The 14236-nt window shown below is 43.8% G+C and overlaps 2 protein-coding genes across 3 annotated transcripts in view; one reads left to right on the top strand and one right to left on the bottom strand.

The window, feature by feature from the left end:
• Positions 1–13353, bottom strand: smurf1 (SMAD specific E3 ubiquitin protein ligase 1). 2 transcript variants are annotated; one of them, XM_034593089.1, is made up of 18 exons: positions 13035–13353; positions 8193–8231; positions 7607–7715; positions 7274–7407; positions 7102–7167; positions 6950–7025; positions 6504–6715; positions 6310–6394; positions 5742–5888; positions 4800–5031; positions 4381–4484; positions 3569–3683; positions 3295–3473; positions 2977–3114; positions 2697–2817; positions 2305–2506; positions 1684–1768; positions 1–1596 (listed from the first exon to the last, which is right to left on the bottom strand). In XM_034593089.1, the coding sequence occupies exons 1-18, from the start codon at positions 13087–13089 to the stop codon at positions 1497–1499; spliced, it is 2199 nt and encodes a 732-aa protein (XP_034448980.1). In that variant the 5' UTR covers positions 13090–13353; the 3' UTR covers positions 1–1496. The 2 variants fall into 2 exon arrangements, with proteins under 2 accessions (XP_034448980.1, XP_034448981.1); XM_034593090.1 differs by having other exon boundaries at positions 1684–1759; positions 13035–13352.
• LOC117766297 (myosin-16-like) overlaps positions 12379–14236 on the top strand; it is an 18939-nt gene continuing 17081 nt past the window's right edge. Inside the window, exons 1-2 of the mRNA XM_034593199.1 lie at positions 12379–12524; positions 14051–14099. The gene's annotated coding sequence lies outside the window, so the exon portion shown is untranslated. The remainder of the gene's footprint in view (positions 12525–14050; positions 14100–14236) is intronic.

Below are 14236 nucleotides of genomic sequence, written 5' to 3'. Positions count from 1 at the left end.
TATTTTCAATTTAATTTCTTTTAATATAATCTTATTTACATTGTATTTTTTCATAAATGTTTAGTACATAGTAAGTTACAATACTCTTGCATCCATTACACAGTGAACTGAGAACCTAAAAAAAAGCAGATTGAAATGATACTGCTTAACAGTCGTCACTCTTCAATCTACGACAGATCTCAATGTTTTCCACGTCACTCGCTCAACATTTAGGTTTTTGATTTCATTCACTTCGATGGAGAATTAATGACTGTAAAGAGACTTTGTTCATTCATGGTGGTCTTGAGGAGGATGATTACTGTTCCTGACATTCAGGCTATTGACAAAAAGAGACGGGCAGAGAGAGATATCCAGGCTAGAGACGCAAAGAAAGTTGGTGAAATGGATGATGAAACATGTACGAAAGGCTGAGGAGATTTTATTATACACGTCACATACAACCGAAGAATTCCTGAAGCTGACTCCGTCTTTCCGTCCTCCTGGCTCGTTTTTGAAAAATATCCAGGTCATGCCCTCGGTCCTCTCGTGAACGTCAGTAGAGTTAGATTTGTCAAATTAGGGCCGGGAAAAGTAAATCCCTTTCACTTCAATAAATGTAACATGGTATTTTACACACCAACACACAAACAGTTTCCATACAATGACAAAGAGTATTTCACCGCAATAAAATGATGGTTAAAAAAATGTAACGAAATTCAATAAAACCCACTTTGTGGATTACTTGAATCACAAGTGAATTGACCCTTCAGCTCTGGTAGAGGGGCTGATGAAGAGATTAGTGTCGGCTCTTTGTAGAGCACATAGCAGCTTGGTCGGTAATCACTTAGTAATAAATAATAGAATATTAGAGTGGATCAGAGTGGTCGCAGATACAAACGGAAGAGACAAAAAGTTACCAAACAAGAGGAGCAGGCTCATTTGATCTTTTTTTTTTTCTTTACAGCGTAACTGGGTGCCATGCCTGACACACACACACACACACAGTCACTCAGACGCATTCACGCACACACACACACCCACCCACCCAGGACAGTGGTTAAACATAAAGCATGAATATTAGTCGATCAATCAGCTTGTCAGACAGAAAAGACAATCGGTCTCCGCGTTGTTCTTCACACATCGAATTTCAACATCTCTTGTTCGCAGGCTCGTATGTGATTGGTTGATTCTGTCCGGAGAGACTCAAGCGCGACTGTGGCGGTTAGACATTCTGATGGATGACATCATAGCTTGTTAAAACTGAAGGATAAAAATGCTTCTTCAAAACATTTGAAAAATTTTAAAATACTTGTCCCCCCTCCTGCTGTGCTTCCTCCTTTTACCCCCAACAGTCCGGTGGTGAAGAGGCGGCAAGAGACTGTTCTTGTGATGCTTGGCTGCTCAGTATACGCTCCGTATACATCATATTCCGTTTGTGTGTGTGTGTGCATATGTAAAATGTCAAATAGTCGTGTGCAAGCACAAGTGTAATTGTGTGTATGTTGGTACTGGATTCATCACTCCACAGCGAAGCCGCAGGTCTCCTCCACAGCCGTCAGCAGTTTCTCGTAAAGTTTCTCATAAGACTCGTAGGGTGGGATGTCTATCCTGTTAAAACTAGACACAGAAAAGAGAGATGAGTCCCTCCAGGCCGAACACCAATGTTGATCAAGAAGAGCATTTAATCCTCTTAGGTGTCCTTACCATGTGTGGGCCTTGGGCAGGTTGTCTGTGTTGGCGTCTATCAAATGGATGGTGAAGAGCCTTGGTCCTGCAGAACCTGTAGAACCTTACACACATTCATTCTAGTTATCACTGCTCTACTCTGATACACAGAGAGTTACACAGCATTTAAGGTCCTGTTCAAACCGGCTATAAACAACCATCCTGAGAAATGATCAGAGCCCACTTCCCTGCTGTATATGCAAGTACATGCTTACATCATTTATGTTCATGAAGATCAAATGATGTTGTTTCAACCCCGTCTGAGTTTACAGATGTGATGGATGAGTGTTTGTGTGAGTGTCAGTTATTGTGAAACTGTGAGGGTGGTCCCTCATATGTGGCCCAGGACACATTTGTGTTCACACAGCTAGAACGTAGCCACATGCGTCACAGACCTCCTCCGAATGTGGTCGGAGAGATCAGATCTCAAGACGCATCGAGGACACGTGTGTGTAACTAGCTCTGACCACTTGTGATCAGATAGCTCAGGACTGATGTTAATACGAGGTCTGATAACAGTAGAATTAGGTATTTTAACTGGCCTGCGTTAATACTGCATGTATAGTGTGTGTGTGGCGTCTGAGCCAGTGCCTGACCCACCCTGCAGTGCTTTGAAACCCTGGAGCGGGACCCTGGTGGAGCCGGTGACGAACTGCAGCAGGCGTCCTCTCCTCTCCTCACTGAAGGCCTCCACCGCCTGCCAGAACCACCGAACCACATTGCTTTCACTTGTGCAGTGCTTCAGCCGGGTGTTTGTCTTCCAGTCTGCAAGGTCGATCTTCCCCAATCCACCGATGATCAACTGGACGAGGGGAATGGGAATGGATCAAAAAGGTGACTCAATATAAACACCACGCATTTAGACTACACAACTTGTTTTTACTGTTGTCGCCTTTCTGTGGCCAAAACCAAACAAATAGGACTGAAATGACCGTTATGTCTCAATGATACAGAAGTTGAACTATTAAATCTCTCTCAGTCAGCACATTTACCTCAAGTTCTTTATGGTCAAACGGTTTGAGGAGGTGTTGGGGGATGAGTTCACTGAATCCCTTCTGTAGAGCCAGAAACTGGGCTTCGATTCCTCGCATGAACCTCCAGTTCACGTAAAGTCTGAAAAACACAAACACAGGTGATGTGAGCGAAATAAAAATAGTGTAATATAACAGCAAAACTATTGGGCATAATAGCTCTATTGTTTATGCTGTATCTGGAGAAACACTTTAGATAAGACCCCCCAAACAGATGGAACATAACTCTCTTTGTTCTCACCTGACATATTCTTTCTTGTTGTCCTCGGTGACGGGGATATTCCGCCCATTGGGCTTGAGTTCATGCTGTGAAAACTTTCCAAAGGCATTGTGCTCCACGCAGAACGTGTGGTCGAGGACCGAAGTGATGTCGTTCTCTCTGCGTTGGGAGTAGAAGAGTGAATTTCAGTGAAAGAGAAAATCTATCCTTTTCCAGAAGGGAACAGTGCACGACAACCAAGAGACATATTCATGATAAAAGAGCTTTCTGCTGTCAGATTGACTTGAATTTGATATATCATGTAAGAGTGATTTGACTTGTGCAGGTTAATGTGCTCACAATATCCAGACGAGACTCTTGTGCAACTCCGGGTCGGTGGTCTCCAGGTCGTTGAGCTGGATGGGTTTGCCCAGCAGCTGTTTGTAGAAGGGCAGCGTGAAACTCCCGTTGATGTAGTGACCATGGAAAACTGCAAGGCCCATCACACGACCCACAAAGTGGAAATATGACAAGTGGTCCTGAAAGTAGGCAACACAAAGAGACAGTCAGAGTCGGAGAGAGGCCCCTTATATAGCCCAGCCATGAAGGGCTTTATGTGTTTGTGTGAACTCACGGGGTTGATGGAGGAGTCAGGGTTGATTTGTAGTGTGTAGATATTGTCTGTCGAGTATTGGAACAGGCCGTAGTATGGGTTCAACATTTCATGACAAAGCAGGTACAGCCACTCCCTATAGAAAACCAACACATGGTTAACAAAAGGTTCAAAAGTTACACAGAGTTTGGTAAATTAATAATTTACAGGAAACAAAAAGAGAAGAGTTGTGAGAAAGTTGTCAGGTCTGTTGAAGCTTAATGAAAGTAATGGAAATCACCCATTTCTGACTGAGTTCAACAGATGAAAAATATTGTACAAGCCAGACAATTCAAGACGAACCAGGGAAACCTGCTCAGCCACATGATTATTATACGAAGCTGACACTTAGAAGAGGCTCAATAAAAAAATAGTTATATCAATATTGTCAGTACTAGCCAGGGAGTCAGAGCTCCCAAAAAAAGTTCATATCACGATCAGCTCTGGCTGAGCAGCTGTAAACCAACCACAGGCTACACCAGGTAAGTTCACTGAATGGACCTCAAAGAAAATTGTTTGTTTGATTTCAAACTGCCAAAGAACATTATAGAAAACAAATGTTTGACACAACATTCATTTTTAAAAAGCTGTGAATTAAATAGAAATTTCATATTCAGGGAATAGCTTTGAATTTCAGAGAAAAACAAGAACAATCTGCAGGTTTTTGACTTATTTGCTGTATTCTGATTTCCTAAGCACCTGTGTACTAAGGTAGCTACTATTTCTTTACCATTTTAAACTAGATCACATGTTTAGTTTTATAAATGGTGCTCGAGGACAGAACAATGAATTACCTGGCCACCCCACCGTAGTCCAGACCCTCCTCTCCCCTGAACTTCACCATGAGACGCTTCTTCAGGTCTTTGGGCCTCATCTTCATTATTTGCCGATATGACTCCTGCAGCAACACACACAACATTAATACATACATATATATGATCAGATACTCATTATCACAGTGATACACAGCACAGCTCTTTAGCTCAGTGATGACAACCAGAGCCGCTTTTGTTTCTACAGAGAGATGACAATGAAAGAATGGTTTGAGGTGACTGGTGTAGAAGTCAGGAGGCGTGTGGATGTATAAATAAAAACGTTCACATTTGTACAACTGTTCGATCTGTCTAGCTGTGTGTATCTTGGAGATGTTGTGATTTCTTTCAGCTGGTTCTTTTACAACCTCTTCATTTCGTTACTTCCTGGTTGCACCCACCTCAAAGATCTCCTCTCGGGACACCTCTATACGACAGTGTCCCGCTTGTGGCTGCTGCAATGACAGCTCGTGCCGGAGCAGCTTCAGCTTATGGACCAAGTCTCTCTCGTAACGTGCTGCCACGTCTCCATCTCCTCCTCCACTGCCGCCGCCTACTCCGCCACCTCCTCCATCCTCGCCCCCCACATCCATCTGGGGGGTTTGGGAGGATTCCTTTGCTTGGGATTGCTGGCTGGAAGTGTGGAGAAGCAGAAGAAGACGGGGGGGGGGAAGAGACAACATGAAGAGAGGAAGAGAAGGGTTGAAAGAAAGACAGGAAAAAGCATTGAATACCGTGCATTCACTTTGAGTAGCTTAATCTATTGCAAGCCTGCATTTCTGTAAATCACACTATGCAGCCGAAACATAGGTGATGACTGTTAGTAGGTCATGTTCATAACCAGTCTGAGTTCAGCATTATAGCAGCAACAGATTAGATTAACAACAGATTAAGTCAGGAAACCACCAACGGCGTTTTCAGACATTCTCCGGAGAATGTCCGAACTTTCTCCGGAGTTTGCCTTTCACATATGAAGAACGAAACAGGAAATGCTATGTTCAGATGCATTCTGTTTACAGCACATCTTTCCAAGTGGATATCTTTGTCGGTCTCTTCTACGTATATATAGCACTTCTTTTTCATACAGAGATATTTGTTTAGTTTTTGCTTTTTCTCAGATTTCTGTCCTTTGCATGTTAGAAACGCCCACTTGTTGGCGGTGAATCCTCTGTAGAATCTCCTGCGGTTATTCTCACATGGACATTATGTAGAGTTTTCACTAAGGGGCTTGTTAAAGAAACGCCGGAGGAGGTCCGCAACTACTGACTCGGACATTTGCATTCTCACACACACCCTCTGGATTTCAGGAGAACAAGTTTTTAAGTGCGTGTGCATTCCTGTACCTGATGATGGTGTGTAGGCGTGGATCTGTGAACTGTGTGGTTCTGTTGTTGTGGTCCACAAAGTAGATCCGACCGGACACAGTGCTTCGGACCTCCCAGCCCACCGGCAACGGACCAAGCTCTTCGCAGCTCACACTGGCCAGGTCCCTGCAGCAGAGACAACACTTCTTTAGCTCTTATAATCCTACACACTGTATGTTCTTAACTCATCGTACTGACGCAGGAGGCCCAAGGAAATAACCCGAGAGATTTTCTTTTAAAACTATTGGTGTAATTAGCGGAGCATTTAAGTTCTTCTGTTGAGTGATGCACGAAGTGATGCTACCATGAAAGCGAGGACACTTTCATACATTTCTGAATCCATGCCTTGACTGGAACATTTCCTAGTCATAAAAATAGAACGATAATTTAAGTTTTATGGCATTTCAAAGACTTAAGTGTATAAACAGAAAACAGAATTATCCTCTGATGCTGAAATGACCTAGTTCCTCAGCAGGGTTTATTCTAGGGGAATCTCGTTTCAGGTTAAGCTTGGACTAGACCCAAGTGAAGGGGGGTGTGATCGTACCGTGGTATCCGAGGGTCGTGCCAGGTACTGACACCTGTCTGTGTGTGTAGGAAATACACCTGGCCCTGCACCGTTGTTCGCTGCTCTGTATGATTGAGAAAACAAAGAAAGATGTTATATGAGTTTATAAAGTCCACATGAGCGATTTCGTTCAGATAAATATCAAGAGTTGGTCAGGGAAGTGTTGGACGGACCATATCCTTCTGGTAGATCTGGCGGCTGGTGCCCGTGAGGTCTGTTCTGAGGGGTGTGGCCGTGGCCTCTGGAGTCCTGCCCTCTGATTCGCTGGGTCTGAAGACGGCTCTCCTGACCGGGTGAGTCAAGCCGGCAATTCCCACCCCCCGCCGCACCAGTGGGGTCAGAGTAGGGCAGCGGTTCTTCACTGAAACATCCCTCAAACACAGGCCTACACATACAAAAACATACACACAGTTTCATGGTTAAACGAGATACTATCTTTTCAGGAAACAGAGTTTGATCCACCAAGAAAATATCAAGTATTTAGTTTTTCACAGTTAAATCTTTCAAGTCAGAAACCGAGATATGCAATAATCTATGAAACATGTTGAAACATTTAGTAATCGTTTGTCAAAATGTGACTATATGACTTTGGCAGCATTATGTCCGGTGACACACTCACCCATCATTTTCCAACAGTCCTCTGCAGTCCACCACGGGGCCTCCGCTGCCGATGCGGTCTCGTGTCTGTAAGCTCACTGGAAACAAGAAGGGGTCCGAGTGAGATTAAAGTGACAAAAAGTGAGAGAAAAAGATCTGTGTATTCATCCTTACCAACAATCTGCCCCCGCACCGCGTCGCTGTCCGAGGGGTTGAGCTTACATAGATCTAGACGCTGGTCTGGAAAGAGAAGGTGAAGGAAATACATTCAGTTAATTCCACAGACCTGATCTGTGAGAATGTATGAATTTATATCTGAGCACTGGAAAAAGAAAGGTAGACTTACAGCCTGTGTCTTTTAGCCTGCTGATAGCATTAGAAAGAAGTCGTATGCAGCCGAGGAAGCCCGCCCCCTGTCGTTTATGGATCTTTTTGTGGTTCCATATACTGATGGTGATGGAGTCTGTCTTTCCAATGTAGCTGAAAGAGAAACATCATCACGATCTAATGTCTTCACTTTAAAAGCAAAACACTGAATCAATAAAAGGGTGCATTTAATAAGTGAGCACATCATTTAATATTGATTTAAAGTACGGCTACACTTCATTGTATTTAACATCTCAAAGACAATCAGCATCATCAAGAACACAAGTAAGTGAGTGTGGTGCAGGAGACTCACAGGTCATAGTGCTGATTCCATTTGGGATCCAGTGTGCTCTTGACTGTGTCTGTCGAGTGGCATTGACCTGATCCGTCCACCACAACTTTGGCAAATGGATCTGGCAGACCTGCGTGCACATAATTCAGTTGTTTGCACACACATAATAAACTCACAAAGACAATAGTAAGAGTGTAGCATGCAACACTCTACACAACAATGTCAAAATCTCCATCACTGCACACATTCAGCTAAATGTATTATTCTTTTCTGCATCTTGTTATCTGTTATGACAATAAAGTCATTTTTAAGTGAAGCCTGAGAAGCTTTGAGAACATGTCTGAGTGTGGGCCGCTCGCTGCAGTCCACTCAGGCAGGCCAGATGAACGTGTTATGATGGTGCTATCACAGGTCAACACTGCTCCTCCCTGCTGTGCGGGAACGAGGGGAATGCATAGTATGATCACAGCGCACAGCAAGCGAGCCGCAGCAAAGCCAATTTATGCGGAGTTGCTTTTGATGGCACAAACAGCTCCTTAATGACACACACAATCATCATCACCAATCACCACACTGTCGGAGTAGCACACACAATAGAGGTACTTACGAAAGAAGTCTTTCTTTGCGAGGTTCTTGGCACATAATACTGCAAAACAAAAAAATCATTATGAACAAAATGCCACAGACACAAATATGTAAATGATCTCCGTGTGTGTAGGCTGCTGCAAATGGATGCTGCTGCAGATAAAATCATCTGAGGAGGAACAATGTTGGACAGGATAATATATGAATGCCAGGGGATGGTAATGAGCAGGAAAACTTATGTGACATGCAGACTGAGGGAGACGTAAAGTATAGGCTAGTGTCAGGACCATGGCGCACACACGCACACGCCGCCCACAGTGAGAGTGGCAGAATGCCTTCTCTGCCACATCATCTTTGTGGATTCAGAGAGCAGCTCTGATCTGACCAAGACAATGTGAATTTATAAGTCTGTGCTAAGTATTTAGTTTACTGTGTGTGTGGGCGAGTGTTTTTGTTTGACAGACAGTCTGTGTGGTGCAACAGCTGGCATATGTCACTCTAGGTTAAATCTGCTGCAACAGACAACTGAACCACATGAAGCCAATTTTTAGAAACACACTCATGTCCAGTCTGTCACAATATGACTTGATTATAGGGCAGTGTGGAGGAAAACAAGCTGCTTGTGTGTATTCAAGGCTGATGTAATGACCTCAGAGAGTGACTGCAACAAAAAACATTTAAACTATGATTATATTAACACTGCAGGTCAGAATGGCAAAGTCAGTTTTTTTTATCATAAACTTTATTTGGTCCAATGTAAGCATGAACATGATAATCTTCTCAAGAGTGATCAGAAAGAGATGCATCACCCCGACAAACCCAAAATATTAAAAGGCAGTAGTACAGCCATATTGAAGAACATTTTTTCGAGATCGTAATTTATAAGAAAGACATGATACAACAGGTTTTAAGTATTTTTAGGAAACAGCCAACAAGGAGTAACACTCCATCTGGATCCAAACTCTTAATCTCATCGTTTCTTAAGAAACTGTGAAACCTCTTTGAATAACACAGATGTAACCAACGATGTGCAGCCGACCACTACCAAACCTTTCCTCCTCCAGTAAAGAGGCAATTTCCTTTGAGTGTATGTGGTTCTTTCTTCGGAATAGACACAGATTCTTTCACAATCTTTTCAAAGTCCTGATACTTATTACGATGTGGAGCTGATGTGACAAAAGATGAAGTATTTCATTAGTTATACAACCTGTACTAAAAGTATAACTTCAAAATATGCTCCACGTTCCTCATGTCAACATGTTCCTGTCGAGGCTCAAAAGAACAAAAGCAATTTCGTGATCGACATCACCTTAACATGTTATCACTGCTTTGAAATCCATTTACAATCTGACATGATTTGGTTCGGCCCAGACATCTATCTAGGAAGTTAGTCAGTCAGCCAGTGGTTAAGGATGTGGTGACTGTGGTGGCGTAGATGTGTCTAGTGTAGGCCCATCTATTTCCTGTGATTAACGCGTGGAGAATGGCTGCAGGATATCCTTCTCTCTTCCTCATCATTCCCTTTGATTCCTCCTCCTCTTCATCCTCCCCCTGACTCATACATTCCACGGCGAAACCTCATCTTTTCTACACAGACACAATGAAAGAAACACAGCGACAGAGGGAGAGAATCAAGTTTCTAGTTAGCCCCAGCCTCCTCTTCCTGATGAGCAGGAGAGGACTTTCTCTGTCACTGTCACTCCTGCGCTCTCCTCCCCTCTCACCCTCCAATCTCTTGCCAGAGACAAGAGACACCCCTACTTTCACCCTATCTCTCTTTCTTTCTGCCTCTTGACCAGCTCTTCTGTGTTACTGAATGTGTGACAGGCCCTTTCACTGCATCTCAGGAAATTCCTCTTTCTGCCAAGGTCAGGGCTGGTGAAGGCACACACACACACAGCCACAGTTCAACTGGTTCTCAGTTTTCCCCCAATGCCGCTGTCTTTTTTAATGCCATTTTTTGTCCTCTTTAAAAAAAAAAAAAGCAAGAGCTGGGGAGAGGCCGTGCGGGGGACAAATTCTATTCATCCAATCTTGAGTGAAAAAGCAGAAGCATTTTAAGGGAGATTGAAAAACGGAGCTACTTCTGTACCAGGTGAGCAGCTCCTCAAGGAATTTGAAGACACAGCACGTTTGTAGCACAATTAACCATCTCACAAATATCTCAAGTGTTTGCACTACTGCTCCCCGCTTGCAGCTTAACTTCTTAGAACTTTAGATATTTTTCAGGTAAATGACACGAACCATAGAAGTTTAGAAGGTGATTAAAACTTCTTAAATCAGATAATAGTTAAGTACTTTGCTTGATGGGGATTGATAACCATGAGCACAGATCTAAAAAACTTAATGAACGCTAAAATCCTTATGGGTCCGACTAGACCGTCTTAAAATGCAGTTTACAAGTGAAGTAAACAGACGTGTGTAATATCACTTTCTGTCTAACCATCATTCCTTTGCTCCCGTTCTCTTTAGTTATTCCTCATTGTCCCACTTCTCTGCCCTCTTTCCAGTTTTCCCCCTCTCCCTCCCTGCTGTCCTGACATTGCCCTGTGCTGGCGCCTGGACAAGTCGGCGTTCAATCCAACTAACGGGCACAAAAACCACAAGCAGCACGTGTTGCTTCCATGAGAAAAATTAACATAATCCTGCTGAATCACTGATTCTTTCATTCATTCATTCATTCAAGTGCATTTCTCACAACAAGGCCCATTTATTTCAAAACAGAAAGACACTTATTCCCCATCTTTGTTTTCTGTCTCTTGCATTGTTGTGATCATGTATCTACATAAATAAATCAGGGCAGAAGAATCTGAACAGTTGTCCCCAATGTCAGCATTAAGGTTCAATAAATCCTGCCAAGATCAGAGTATCAGCAATTGTTTCCTTGAAACGTCTACTGTTCTTCCACATCTCACAAGAACACATTAGATACGGACATTTTTCTTGCACACAATTTGCGCCTCCTTCGTGTTTTTTTCAGCTCATACCCAAGAACTGATGGCGGAGACAGAGAGAGACACAACAATCACCTCTTCGTTGACGAAAACACGTCTATACAAACACAAACCAATCTCTTTAAATGTGAACCAATGTCAAACTTGCCTGGTCTGTTGTCTGAGGCCCTGCCACAGACACAGGCTTTTCCGATGTAGGCCAAACAACCCCTCTCTCCCACAGACTAAACAGAGCACCGGCCAGCCAGGCAGCATTGCACTTCCATTGGCTCACCACACATTCCTTGCCCAATTAGAATTCCACTCATACCTATGGGGGCGGGACACACAGTCACAGGCAATAACTCCTGTTTGAATCCAAGCTGAAATAATGAATGACTGGTTCATAACCCCAACATACTATTATCAATGTCAAGTCAATGTGTTGAGCACTTTCTTGATTGATGGTTTGCTCTACTAAATGTGATTTATTACGATAAACGTCACATTAATATTTCTTTTAAATTTAAAGACTGACTTTTGCTTCTTGAAGGTTATGGCTTTAAACCTGATATCCGGCAAAACATTTTACAAATCTGAGCCCAATCAATTATGTGTTATACCTCCTCACTGTGCTTGCAAATGCATAAGCACTCTATTTACATTATGTTTCTATTGATTGAATTCATACTGTGATAATTGATATCGTTCTAGTACCCAGGCCTGTGTGATACCTGCCAATTAAATGTAAACTGAAACGAGCACGTCAGAGTCTAATTTTATTCTATTTTATTTATTTTGATTCTCTCGAAGCTGTAATCAAGTCTCAGAAAACGAGGAACAGAGTAGAAAAATAACCACACGGCACTTTGGCTCATCCTAAATCATAAATTTGACAACACCTTCCTTCATAGATCTTTATAAACCAAACAAAGGCTCGAAATTGGGAGTTTTGCTCAGTTATTATGAACCAGGGGGACAAGGCGCCTGCCCAGCGGCAGAGGGGTCATTACCATTTGAATGGAGGCCCCTGGATGCCCAGTGGGGTCACATTAGCTACAGTAAAAACCATTGTTCCAGCTGTGTGTGTGTCTGTCTGTGTGTGTGTGTGTGTGAGGCTCCTGTGTGTCCTGCAGGGGAGACTCACACCAAATAACCCCGCACAGAAATGTCCGAGTGAACACTGAACCCTGGGAGCAAACGTGTCCAGCCTCTCCGGGCACAGGACAAGTTCAGCGAGTCAGACACTCGTGTGGCTGCAGCTGACACAGCAGCGAAATCAATACTCAGAGCTAATCTAGGCTAGCATGTCACATCTTCCCGATAGATCGATTCCCGGTGAGGCTGCCCGGTCCACGCTCGCTCCACATCCTTGGTGCAGAGTTCGTGGCGGCCGGGTCAGTCGGGGATCTCGACTGGTGGTCAGTCTCCCCCCCCCACCCCCCAAAAATATGGGTGTAACGTTAGCTAGCTGAGCGTTAGCGGTCAACGTTGACTACAGTGTTGGTGTTAGCTAGCGCAGGCTGGCTAAGAGTGGAGAGGGGAGAGGGGGGAGAGAGAAGTGTTAGCATCGGGTAAAGTTTCTGGCTAAATCGTCGGTGTTTCCAGTGACCCGGTAAACAGCGGACCGGCCGGGGGTGTGAGCGGAAACACCCGCGGGACAGAGGGGCTGCTTCCTAGCTCTCGTTTCGGTTCTCTGGCTAGCATGGCAGCTAACAGGCTAGCACTTGTGCCCCTCACAAAAAACCGGATGTTTGGGCTAAAGGCTGAGCCGCACACACTCCGCGGCGTCTGGCTCCGCTTCGCTAGCAGCCAGCACTTGTGCGAGTGGCTCGCGAACAAACAGAAAGCTCCAGTTTAAAAAAATAAATAAAAAAAACACGCGCAGAGAGCGTTGTGTTTTTTTCCCCTGCGTTTTTTTTCCCGTTTACCTGTCAGTCGGATTTTAATGCTGGACCCGTTCCTCCTGGTCCCAGGATTCGACATCACTCCGGGGGGGGGTTGGAGGGGGGGGGGGGAGCCGCGGATCGCACACAAACTTCCCGTTCGGAGTCGCCGGTAAAAAAAAAAGCCGCGGTTTCGCCTCTCAGCGGGGACCCGAGCAGCCGCGGGTCGGACTCATGCGCTGCGCCGTCGCTCTCCTCGCGGACCAACACGTATCATTTCATGGCGAAGTCCTGCTTCTCCGTCGAAACCCGACAACACGGGAGAACATTTTCGGGCAGGCTCAGAGCGCGTGCTGACGTCACAGGCTCTTAACGGGCAGGGAGCGTTTCGCGTGCTCGCGTCCGGGAAAGCGTGGGCGTGCCCGAGAGGACTGGGGGGGGGGGGGGGGGGGGGGGGGGGGGGGGGGGGGTTCCTCCAAACAAAGCGCTGAGGTTTAGTTTGATTTATTTAAAAAAAAAAAAAAACACTTTAACCCCCAAAAACTGCCTTTATTCTTTCATGTTGTTTTGATTCTATTATATTTTTTTATATCTCTAGTTTTATATTTTAGGTTTTATCTATTTACATCTGCTGAACCATAATTTACAGGCTTTATATGATTTTACTCATCTTATATCTGTATTGTAAATATCAACATTAGCACATACTTCTCTACAGTGTAATATTTTTATTAGTTATGGTGGCTAGGCTTTCATCTCACTACAATAAGTGGACTTATTCTTAACTTATCCTTGACTTTTTATCATTCTTATGCTCTTGTGTCTATCTCTCTATCTCTCTATCTGTCTATTTATCTATCTCTCTCTCTATCTATCTGTCTATCTATCTATCTATCTATCTCTCTCTCTATCTATCTATCTATCTATCTATCTATCTATCTATCTATCCATCTCTCTATCTATCTCTCTATCTCTCTATCTATCTATCTATCTATCTATCTATCTATCTATCTATCTATCTACAGACAATGCAACAGGACAGTGGTGGACGATGTCAACAGTTTGCTTAAGTGAAAAGTACAACACATTAACTTTTCTACTTTACTAAAAGTAAGTAAGCACTGGCTTTTAAATACACTTGAAAGTATTAAAAATAAAAGTAACCTATCCCCCATTTGAAACAGTCTACTACACCAACTGTGCCCACTGTATATCTAGTTTGATACAAGAATAATACAAACTCCGTC

Source organism: Hippoglossus hippoglossus, chromosome 8, assembly GCF_009819705.1.
Source record: "Hippoglossus hippoglossus isolate fHipHip1 chromosome 8, fHipHip1.pri, whole genome shotgun sequence".
Classification (NCBI taxonomy): domain Eukaryota; kingdom Metazoa; phylum Chordata; class Actinopteri; order Pleuronectiformes; family Pleuronectidae; genus Hippoglossus; species Hippoglossus hippoglossus.
The sequence above is the reverse complement of the archived record's forward strand: the minus strand, read 5'-3'. Positions and strand labels throughout refer to the sequence as shown.